General features: G+C 39.2%; 1 protein-coding gene across 2 annotated transcripts; it reads right to left on the bottom strand.

Moving 5' to 3' along the window:
- Window positions 1–541: 541 nt before the first annotated feature.
- Window positions 542–4,381, bottom strand: tob1b (transducer of ERBB2, 1b). Of its 2 annotated transcripts, none has more exons than XM_010895459.4 (2): window positions 4,199–4,381; window positions 542–2,609 (listed from the first exon to the last, which is right to left on the bottom strand). In XM_010895459.4, the coding sequence occupies exon 2, from the start codon at window positions 2,463–2,465 to the stop codon at window positions 1,470–1,472; it is 996 nt and encodes a 331-aa protein (XP_010893761.1). In that variant the 5' UTR covers window positions 2,466–2,609; window positions 4,199–4,381; the 3' UTR covers window positions 542–1,469. The 2 variants fall into 2 exon arrangements, with proteins under 2 accessions (XP_010893761.1, XP_010893760.1); XM_010895458.4 differs by having other exon boundaries at window positions 4,110–4,381.
- Between the last annotated feature and the right edge of the window lie 8,153 nt (window positions 4,382–12,534).

A 12,534-nucleotide genomic window follows, 5' to 3' on the forward strand; every position in this document is an offset into this window, starting at 1 on the left:
GTGATTAAATTCCAATTTGATAGTTTGTTGAAATTAATTTGTGCATTTTGAGTAAAGGTGATTTATTGGTCAGCTATTCTGTCCATCAGCTTTGTTTTATTTTAGGTTTTAATACAGTAAGTCCCGTCTGTTAAATTGACTATAGAAAAAGGCACTTTATAAACACAATTACATTTTGACTGAGTTGAGCCCTTAAACAGCCCTTGGGCCCAACAATAATTAAAAAAATGACATGCTACATTTAGATAAAGGCCACCATTACTAACCTTTGACCTGTCATGGACAGTCCAACAGCCAACGCTGTTCAGCTGATCAACTCCAGAATTGCCCAGTCCCTTCATGAAAGCACTAAAACTCTTCAAACCAATAAAGATTGTTACTGTAATGAGTATCTTTAATAGAGCTGCTTGGACTTAAGACAAGCATGGTTTTTGTCCTTATCAAAAAATCCAATGTCCACAAATCACATTATGACTGTAGTTTATTTTATTAAAAAGACCAGGGTGCAAATATGAAATTAAAAAAAATAAAGACAAGCATATCATTTTAAGCATTTTTAATACAAACTTAACAATATAAACTATTTCAGTCCCTCTTGACATGTAAGACACTGACTCAAAATACTTTGTTATACCATATTTTTTATCAAGTATTGCACAATGTAGGTACAAAATTAATATTTATACGATTACATTTGTCCATTATATAGCAAAATCTTTAGACTCTTAACAGAAAATACAACTCTTGTTGTACATTTTCAATTCCACCACTAAGGAATAGTCTGTACACAATCTTTGAATATTTGATGGATTTTAAAGAAGGACTTCTCAAACAATTCTTTATCTTTAAAAAAACAAACATAACGAAAAGCTGCTGCAGCCATCACAGATCACTGGAGTAGTAAAAAGATATAAATGCAATACCATGTCATAGAAACAATATATACTCTGATATCTTACAAACTCTGTACTAAATTAAATTATACAATTAGAAAAAGACCACATAACCCCATTTAGTAGTGCCAATTCATAAAAATCTGCCATTTCTTACCACCGGTAAAATACTGTAAGAGGTCAGAACTTGAAGCCTGTATTGTTTCATCCATGTTTGAATATTTTATTTTTTTCAACATAGTAAAAAAAAAAAAAAAAAAAAGAAAAAAGAAAAAGAAAAAAATAAGAAAATAAATTGTGCTTGGTTGGCAAAAAGGACGAGAAACAACACTGCATGTTGAATTGAAGTAACCAAGCTTGGTAGTGTTTGTACAACAAGCTTTAAGTAAAAACCAAACTCAAGGGGGCAGAGAAAAATCACCCTTGGGCACATGCTGCTTTACTGATTAGATAGAGCTCCTCAAAGAATCCTTGTTATTTCGCTGAAAGTCCAGTTTCTAATGTGCGTGTTTTTCCTTCTCTTCAAGCCACTGTTGTCATTCATAAATAATATATTTTAATGTTGTCGTGTCAGGATTAGTTAGCCATGACCGGCTGAAATTGCTGGTTCGAATACTGCATGTTGCTGAGGCTGAAGTTCAGCCCATCCATGAGGGACTTGTCATTGAGACCTCCATAGGCCGCAAACACGTCAAAGGCATTGTTGTACTGTAGTGGGCTGAGGCTGAGTGAGCCCTCGTCGGGGAACTCAGGGCTACCCTGGCCCTGGAGGCTGGGAAACACAAACTCCTTAGCATTAGGAGAGAGTGCAGAGGGCTTCTGCTGTTGCTGGCCCAGGCCATACAGAGAGTGCATGGAGGTGGACATGGCTTTCTGCTTTAGCAGGGTGTTTACATTCAGCCCCAGGTTGTTAGTGGGGGAGGTGCGGGCCACCTTGCTGCCATTTCCTCCACCGCCACCATTACTGCCATTGCGGCCAGAGGTCTTCATCTTGGTGGATCCGAACTTGGTGGCGGCGAAGGTGGCAGTGGTGAAGGTTATTGGCTGGGTGGAGCGAGGCATGAAGGAGGGGCTAACAGCTGCAGACTGCCCAAAGGGGGGTGAGGGAGAGCTGGACTCAGAAGAGGCCCCAATTGGGTCACTGATAGGCATGAAGACCTGGGCCTCTGGGTTGAAGCTGTTCTTGATCTCCTTGTCCAGCTCGGACCCGTTGTTCTCATTGTTATCGTCCACATATAGCACCTTCACTGACCCCTTCTCCCCAATTTGGTAGGACACCTCGAAGGGGTCGATCCATACACTAAGATCCTGAGGGAGGTTATTCCGGACATCGTCAATGTCCAGACCACTCTCCTTGGCTGCCTGCTCCACCACAGGGTCCACTTTCTCCCCTACATGGATGCACCTATACCCAGAGCCCTTGTATGGCTTATCAGTGTACCAGTGGCCCTCATATTTCTTCTTCAGCTGCCTCTCAAGCTCTTCACCAAAGATGTTCACACGCCGTCTGGGAAGTTTGTTGTACAAATATGAAATAATGAAATTGAGTGCTACTTGGATTTCAAGCTGCATAGCTGCGTCACGATTGCGGCAGGTTGTTTTTACGTTAAGTGGGTATTTCCAGAGTGTTGCAAAAACCTCCAAGACAGCGTCAATGAGTTTGGGCCAACCAGAGAAAGTAAGTGACAGTCCTTCCACAGGGTATGGTTCTTAAGTCTGAAAGGAGAGGTGGAGACCAATTAACATGCATGTTATTAAAAATAGACCAGACAGGGTTCTACAGAGCACCTATTTTATCTACTTAAATATTTTAAGTGACATGGAATTTTAATTCAGGCACATTGGTCTGCCTAGAAAAATTAAGAAATGTGTAATTGTGCATAAAAATGTATGTCTGTGCCTACATTCTATAGCTTAGGAGCACACTTGCACCTTGGAAACAAGGTCAGTGTAGAGCTGTGTATAATAAATGCTAGCGGCACAGCAAAATGCACTATATAATGGGACAAAACTACTTGTGAGAAATGTGTATGAGGCCACGCATACAAAAAATATATGCACGCAATACTAAGTCACTTTGGAAGGAAGTGTCTGCTGAAATTTGCTTCTCTTATTACTACAAAAAATACCAGCCACAAATAGCATATTTGACAGTAAATGAAAGGTTTCTGGTAGGAATCTCAGAACTGACACAGAAAAAAAAAGAAAAAATAAAGCTGTTGTGCCCATGACTAAGGCACTTAACCCTAATTGATCCTGTAAGTCGCTCAGGATAGGAGTCTGTCAAATAAGCGTTTTCTCCCTAAAAATCCGTTTAATTCACCTTTGGAAAAGTATCGACTTTTTGAATGACTTCATTGTATTAAATGTGTTCTGCCATATATACACTTTCATGTTTACTGCATTGGTGTCAAGCCGCACAACATTAGCTAGCACTGTAGCAGCTAAAAATAGAGCCTCAACATACTGATTCAGACAGTCAGCGCTGTGCCCCAGCGGTCTTGTATTAGTGACAGAAACGAAGCACAGTTGACCTATAACAGCCAAAATTTTGCCATAAATTGTATCCTATACTTTAATAGAATACATTTAACGATACACGTCGCCGTAATGCATTTGATAATAAAATGAAATTTAAAAATACTGTAATAAAGTGGTCCAGTGCACCATCCCTGGCTAGGATGTAAACGAGAAGCTCTTGAGCTGAACAGTAGCAAATAGCTAACTAGCTAGCAAGTTAGTTGCAATCCCAAAGAAGCATTTGTTTCATAATGCTGATTGAATTTCAGATCACGGCCACATAGATGCTTCTATTGAAAATGACAAAACGATTAGCTAGCTATAAATCCTATAGTCGATGTCACGAATGATCATTTCGAACGGGAACTCCATTGCAAATAGTAATATCTAAATTGTACTGCGTCCCATCAAGCTAAGATTATTAGCTATCTAGCTAGATATCGCTGTTGAACAAACGTTGGCTAAATAGCTTACTAGCTGACGACTTTGCCGTTTGTTAGCCGTGCTAGCAAGGTAACGTTAGCCAACCTAGCTAACCTTACTCAACCCAACCCAAACAAGCCTGAAATGCGACTTAACGTTCTCTTCAAACTTATCTCCAAGGATTTGACAGAGTAGCTAACGTTATATCGAACAGTCTACCTTACTAACAACAGGTATGTTTGTTAAATAGCAAATTAAATGAATTATACTTACATTTATAGTCAACGTTAGCTAGCTGATTATAGATAGGAATTCACAGCAGGTCCTTTGATACTAGCAAAATAATATTACTCGATGCTTACTTGATGGTTAATTCCTTTTCGTACAAAATCTTCTGCTGCAGTATGAATCTAAACGATTATTCCAGTCGAGTTATGTGGGTGTCAATTTGAAGTTTTTTTTTTATTTTTATTTAAAGTTTTATTTTTCTATACGCAGGCTTACAAACTATCCACCTACAGTGCTGCCTGGGAGTTTTTACAACTCTGCCCTTTAAAGTTCGGACTGTCTTGTTTATATAGGTAGTACTCCGCCACGGACAAAAAGTAGGCGGTGATGAGGCTCTCAGAGGTCAACACCAAATAACGGTGTTCTATTGGCCAAACACGGCTTTCGTCATTCGTAAACGAACGATTCGACTGAAAAGGTCTAGCTAACAATAAAGTTCAAGGGAATCGAAGCTAGGTTTAGGCAGTGCCATGTATATGATATATATATAAAATATATATATATTACTCGAGGATTAAAATGCTGCATATCTAAATGTTGTTTCCGTTTTGCTAACTACATAGATTGTGTTCGTGAACTATTTCATCTTAAATAGCGATTGGTTCTGAAGCAAGTCAGTCAAAATCAGTGGTCTACTTGCAGTAATAGAGTAGCCATAGTGAGTTTAGCTTGTTTGTGTTCGTACCACACACGTATCATAGTGGTATTGTTGTTTAGATACTGAACATTAGGCTAATAACTTATGTGGTTTATGTACGGATTTTAGTCAAACAGATGTTTGACTAAAATCCTTAGCAAACAAACGGACACAGACGGGTAATATATATTGTCTGAGATATATTTAACAATGATTTGTTGCAGTTCTATGATTGTCCACAAATGTAAGTCCAATATGAATATTTCTGAAACGCAATCAATCTTACGAGACCTGCTTAAAATGTGGACAGGGAAAAGTAGTGCACAGTAAGTTTGGCGGAAGAACACATTATGTGGTCCCTCCGTTCCCTTATGTACTTGGGGCATTGGCTGCACCGGCTGTACAGATTTCCAATGACATTTTGATCTGTTTTGGATTGTTTTGTCTGATTGGGAAACAAGCCCTAAACTCAACTATATGCGCCCCTAACTAAAGTTAAAAGGCTGTTCTAAACTATTTAAGCATCTACGGATTTAGTAAATTGCCTGGACAGCCGAGCAAAAGGGTAATGCAGATTGGGTCCTAGCTTAGCAAATAGGATATTATGTGTGTGTAACCTTTCACTGTAGGCTAATGTTTCCAAGACTACAGGCTACAATGGCGCCTGTAATGAAACTGTTTTAAGGTCATGGTCTGTGGGTCTGCTAGTGAGTGGTTTTGTCACACAATGGTTCAGCTCTGCCAGTCTGGCTTTGAACCCTAACACAGCAGCTGTGTCGAGCTGTGTCTGGCTTTGTCTTTCTTTGTTCTCTCTCTAAATTTCAATTTAAATGACTTAAACACTTGTTTACATTACCAAAGCCAGTGGAAAATAATACATAAGAAAACAAAAGTAATAACAAAAGTGGAACTATAATGATTACAGGTAAACATTACATACACAACAGTTTTGAAAAAATTTGGGTTCATAAAAAGCCTCCTCTTTCAGCCTATCTGACTCACTCCCCTCTCCAGATTGGGTCTCTGTAGGGATGAAAGATTAGTCCCAACTGGGAGGATCCTTTGTGATAAGAAGAGATCCTGCTTGAGCTATTGGACACAAACCAAGGCTAATGCACCTACTATTATTCGCCCACCACATGGCTGTGAAGGGTGTACCACATACCTTGTTTGAACTTTTGTCAACTTTGTGTGGATGAACACTCACACGAATGTTCCTCACCAAAAAGCCAGGTACATTTCAATGGCAATGTTTCTCCTAGAACTAACCTGCTCCGGGGTATGTTAAGTCATGGCTAACTCCACAAACCCTTAATTAAATAACTCAAGGGTGAGTTAAGGCCGGATACAATTGTATTCCATACCTCTTGAAAGGATTGTGTCATCATTCTAGTTCTAGCTATAACACACATATACATTGTCAATGGGCTTAGCCCCAGTAGAATCCAAATCCATAACATTTGGCATTGTAAGGGTCCTATTTAACCTGCAGAATACAGTACGAAAAGGAGCATGGAAAACCATTACATAGTACACCAACCAATGGCTTTTTATTTGGTTACTTGGTTATTTTTCACTACAATGCAACATTCAGGTGATGCCATTTCCCTAGCTGTGAGGACTGCCTGAAAGTAAACAACACATGATTAATGTAGATTTCCAAAGACAGTCAGCACACATTGACATTTCTTTCCCCATTTCACATAGCTGTGAACCCTTTCTTCTCATCTCCTCTCTTGTTTTCACAGAAAGTTTCTTGGGTACAGTTATGTGAAAAAGTAAGTACGTCCCCTGGAAATGTGTATTTTTAAAATTATTTTTGTATTGTATTATTTTGTATTTTTTTCTGTTATTTTTTTACATATTTGGACAAATTGATATGTAATCATTATTTCAACACTATTGACAGATACAGGTAACCTCGTTTAACAAATTAAACTAACAGAATTTACTTTATAATCATTTATTAATCAAAAATCAACAGAAATGCAATTTCATACTGTGGACAATATAAGGAAACCCCTAGCTTTAATAGCTGGTGATGCCCCCTTTGGCTGAACTTCATGAAGCCATTTCTTGTAACTGTCAGTCTCTTACATCAAGGAATTTCTGCCCACTTTTCTTATAGTACTGCTTTGAGGGCTTTCTTGTATGCACAGCCTCAGTCTCCTCAAAAATGTTGATAGGATTGAGATCTGGGCTTTGACTTGGCCATAACTCTCCATTTCTTTTTGAGTCATTCTGTTGTGGTTTTGCGTTTGTGTTTTAGATCATAGTCCTGTTGCATGATGAGATTTGCGTACCCCTAGTTGATTCATGCACTTCAACAGTGATTTTGTCAAGAGGCCTGTATATCCGTTGATTTTATCCTGCGGTTCTTAGACACATGTATGAGCATCTTTCGGTCAGCTCTTGGCCTGAATTTGGTAGGATGACCTGTCTTGTGTAGATTGCCAGTGGTCATAATTTTTTCCATTTGTAGATATTCTGTCTGAGAGTGGAATAACGTACTTCCAATTGCATGGAAATGGCTTTGTAACCCCTCCCAGACTTACAGACATCAATAATATTTATTCTGTGGGCCTCGGCTAGGTCTTTGGATCTTGGCCTGATGTGTTATCACAAACTCATATGGTTAAGACCAAACCAGACCCAGTTTCTAATCTTTATGGCATGCTGGACCCTCCCAAGTTACTCTCTAATAATTTTCTAATAATTTGCACCTGTCTTGGTGGACCTGATTCTAATTATAGCCATTTCCTGTGATTGTAAATGTAAGGCTATACTTACTTTTCCCGCGTAAGGAAATTGCCTTTCTGTTTATTTTAATGGCATGAATGGTTTCAATGTAAAAAAAATAATTGGGTGATGCATATCAATGCATGTTGTTGGAATTTACTAAAATGTCTATGTGCCAGAATATATAAAGAAAACTTTACAGGGGGTGTACTTTTTTTCACATGTTCGTATACTGTTTCTCTTGCCTAATATTCCTTTTTCTTCCAAGTTTTGGTTGCTGTTTATTTGTTTGCTATGGTCTTACTGATACAACCCTGGAACATATCAGCCATTATGGTTTAGGTGTTGTGGTATGTGGTGTTTCACAAAACCAAACACTTTCTCTCTCGCTTTCTCTGTCTCTCTGAGTCATGCTGGGGCAAGGACTTTCTATAATTATTATTCAAATAGGCTCTTTGATGATAAAAATCAGATATTACGCAGCTCACAGAAATGAACTACATTTCACACTTATGTATAACACCTTCTCTTGCTGATATTTTCTTGCTAATATTTCTGCGAAGATACTGTAGTTAGGCATGTCAGTTCTCAAAACCTGTCATAGTGAAGCAGAATACTGTTCAGGGAATATATCTAAATATAAAGTGTTTCCCTCCATAATCACTATCCATGGCCTTTAACATACAGGACTAATAGTGTAAATATAACTAATGAAAAATGCACAGTCCCCTTATACATGAGGTACACTAGCTTCCTCTTGGGGGAAACTGCTTCCTGTCCAGTTGTTTACAAACTATGTGGCAAAGGGGGGTGTGTGTCTGCATGCATGTGTGCCTGAGTCATTCCAGCTCAAAAAGCAAAAGAAAGACAACTACCAGAGTGTTCCGAAATTGATTCTGTAGTAACAGATATGATTAGCATTGCTGAAACCTTATGTCATAATGCACCCAAACTGGACATTTTTCTGTTATGTATTCACACAACTATCGTTTTTGACCAACCCCTTTTTAATAACACTTAGTACTGGAGGAATGCAAATAAATGGTTAAAAGCTACCCATGGATAACCCACTAGTCACAATATGCAATGTATTTGCATACATTTCAATTGGCACTTTACCCCAAAGAGCAGTTTGATGTTTCCTATTCCACGGACTGGTCCCGTGGTCACACTGGGCCATAATCCCCATGGCCATGGCACTCATATTTTGCCAAACCCCAGGTCACCAGGGACTTAGGAGTTAAGGTGGGGTCAGAGTTTACCATATGGCTGGTAGCAAATTCCCAGATGTTGTGTTGTATTTAGGGTTTACAATTAGCAAATCAAATTTGTAATAAACTCAACTTGCTACCCTTTTGTTTTTACACATTTCTAATTGCAAGCTTTTGAAATGCTTATTTGTCCCAGTTAAACCTGAAATAAAAGGTTTTATCCATAACGTCGGAAGTCCAGTTGGATTGCAGACAGCCATATTGTCAATATATAAAGGAATTCGATGCCAGAGAAGAAAAGGGGCTAAAGAGATGGAGCTGCTGTGCTTCTGTAGTAGTAATGAACTGAAAGTAACAGTTAAATAAAGCAATGCATGTTTCCCTGGTACCCATATCCACAATGACCGGAATGCTTCTTATAGTGGTACCACAGTTGTTCTTCATTCTTCCCTATTTTCTATTTAAAGTTAACATGTGAACTAAACACAGTAAATTCTTAGTGACATTTGGATGTTCATGCAATTACCAGTCAAACGTTTAGACACACTTACCCATTTATACTGTATCTGAGTGTTCTGGGAATCTCTATTATGAATGTTAGATAAGGCCCATATTTCGTGAAATCATCTGACCTTTACTTTATTTATGACATATTTCAATCAAAAACCCAGGCCCCTACTAAGGAATGGATGTAAAAATGTTACAAATCTGTATTTTAAAAGTTTTTTTAAATAAACGTTTAATGCCTTGGTTGCGTAAGTGTGCGCCTTATTTTAAAATAAATGTTGTAACTGTATACAGAATTAACCAGTCACATTTTAAATCATGTACAAAAGTAATGTGCTGTCACACGTTAAAGTGATTCTGATCAGCCCTATCTAAAATCGTCTGTTTTTGTAGGATTTTCTTTAAGGCTTATTGTATTGTCTTCCATGTAAAAGCAGATAATGATTGTGAAACTGCAACATGCAATGGTCAGTTGTAATGGAGTCTGAATCTCAATGGAGATTGGCACAGGTGCCAGAACGTTGGTTAATTTAGAGAGTACTGCATATCAGGCACAGTTTGTAACGTCTACACCTAGTAACATTAAGATGAAATCCTACACAGATCTGCTTCTAAAGTTACTGGGGGAAATAGAAGTAATGTAGAATGTGGTAAGTAGGAGCTACAAGTGTCCATGTTCATGTCAAGAGGTAAAGCACAAGCAACAATGGAGCTTAATTTGATCCAAATGAAAGGATAGAAGATCTTGCAGAGAAACCGTGTCATTGAAGTGTTTACTTTAGAACTTGGTCACGTCAGAGGACTTAAATCCAAGCTTTATGTTTCTGACGAAACAAGACCGAGAATCTGCATAGGTAGCTGAATCCCTTGCGCCCTGCGGTAGGTGAGGAGAGCACAATCTCTTTATCAGCACCGGCTGTGTGTCGTGTACAGGTTACCATATGGTGTGTACACTCTCCATATGTCAACGTACGCATCACGTCCTACAAGGGTTATCACACTGAAGCTACCAGTGACACTTGCATGTGTTGCATCTCCTTATGGAGTAGACACAGTCATTTCACACCAGATGGTAGCGAGCAGCCAGTTGCTTGTTAGTTTGATGTACAATTCTAAGCATCCCTCCAGCACGCTAACGCTGATGTTGTTCAGACTACCGAGTGTCTTCCCTGGATGTGGAACACGACCTCAGCGCAAGTGAAAGGTTCCCAGAAGAGAGGGATGCCGTGTTGAAACGGGTCAAATACTAAACTGTATTATAAACGGATGGTCAAAACTTGATAGAGAGGGACTTGAAATTCTAATTTCATAACAGACATGAGTGTGGAATGGGGTTGTGTGAGAACATACCTGACATGTCAGCCAACCAGGACCATGGCAGAGGATTTAGGATTTTGCAGAAGTAGTTTTTTCATTGGTTACTCATACCAGAGTTCTTAACAGACAATGGTCCTCCTTTTTATTTAGAGATGTTTGTAGACTTTTTATGGAACAATGAGGTAAGAAACTCATCCACACAGCATCCAATGGCACAGCGGAATGGCTGATCTGAAAAGAACACTGGAAAGAGGTAAAGTGAAACCATATAGCATAGCAATGTATTCAGAATGTCTCTCCCCACAGCACCACAGGCATAGTGTATTCAGAATGTCTCTCCCCACAGCACCACAGGCATAGTGTATTCAGAATGTCTCTCCCCACAGTACCACAGGCATATAATATTCAGAATGTCTCTCCCCACAGCACCACAGGCATAGTGTATTCAGAATGTCTCTCCCCACAGTACCACAGGCATAATGTATTCAGAATGTCTCTCCCCACAGCACCACAGGCATAATGTATTCAGAATGTCTCTCCCCACAGTACCACAGGCATAATGTATTCAGAATGTCTCTCCCAACAGCACCACAGGCATAGTGTATTCAGAATGTCTCTCCCAACAGCACCACAGGCATAGTGTATTCAGAATATTTCTCCACACAGCACCACAGGCATATAATATTCAGAATGTCTCTCCCCACAGCACCACAGGCATAGTGTATTCAGAATGTCTCTCCCCACAGTACCACAGGCATATAATATTCAGAATGTCTCTCCCCACAGCACCACAGGCATAGTGTATTCAGAATGTCTCTCCCCACAGTACCACAGGCATAATGTATTCAGAATGTCTCTCCCCACAGCACCACAGGCATAATGTATTCAGAATGTCTCTCCCCACAGTACCACAGGCATAATGTATTCAGAATGTCTCTCCCAACAGCACCACAGGCATAGTGTATTCAGAATGTCTCTCCCAACAGCACCACAGGCATAGTGTATTCAGAATATTTCTCCACACAGCACCACAGGCATAGTGTATTCAGAATATCTCTCCACACAGCACCACAGGCATATAATATTCAGAATGTCTCTTCCCACAGCACCAAAAGCACAGTGTATTCAAAACTGTTCCTGAGACAAGAAGGACAACATTGTTTCTGATAAAGCTAAGTTTAAGGAGACAATGCAGGACAAAAAGCAAGGGAAATAAAACTAGGGTGATAGGCAGGCCCAGACCTGATCCTTCCAGTCAACACAGAAGGTGTTTGTTTGAAAACCACACTGGAAGATAAGTGTTAGCCCTTTTTTAAAAGTGTCACTCACCTGGAAGATTTGCAAAAATATGTATGCAAAAATATGTTTTAGTCAAATGGTAACCAATGAGACCGTGTTTGATAATGCCAACATGACAGAATTGTCTCTTCCAGTTCTGCCTGTTTGCAAATTGTCTGATCTCAGACACAATATGTATTTGCAAGTGTTTCACTCTGATTAGTATTAAATATTAAAACGCAGTATCGATTGGATTGGATTGTCATGCCCTTATGGACTTAATGGTTTGTGACGAGAAAGCAAAAGATTTGTGTTGGATAGACATTTACGTAATTTAGCAAACACCCTTATCAAGAGCTAGTGTGTTAGTGGGTGCATACATTACATTTTCATACTTTTTCTTTTCTTGCTGGTTCGATAAATGCTCCCTTGTAATTGAGGTCAGATTTGGAAGATACTTGAACACTGAAGAACCTAAAAATGGGTTTGTTTTTTAACATTGACAGAGCAGAATAAGGAACACAGACATTGCCTACACTGCTGTGAAAAAGCAGTTTGTCCACTGTTAGATTTGATGAACAGTTGAATTTAGTCAGAGCTTTTTGCGGTTTGTAGTACTATGTAGAGGGAGTCTGAAAGAAAGAACAACCCCAAAGATAGGTGCTTGTTGCATTGGTTTGGTGTGCTAGGTTATCAAACATGCATCTTCTGGTTTACCCAA

Source organism: Esox lucius, chromosome 5 (assembly GCF_011004845.1).
Source record: "Esox lucius isolate fEsoLuc1 chromosome 5, fEsoLuc1.pri, whole genome shotgun sequence".
NCBI lineage: Eukaryota > Metazoa > Chordata > Actinopteri > Esociformes > Esocidae > Esox > Esox lucius.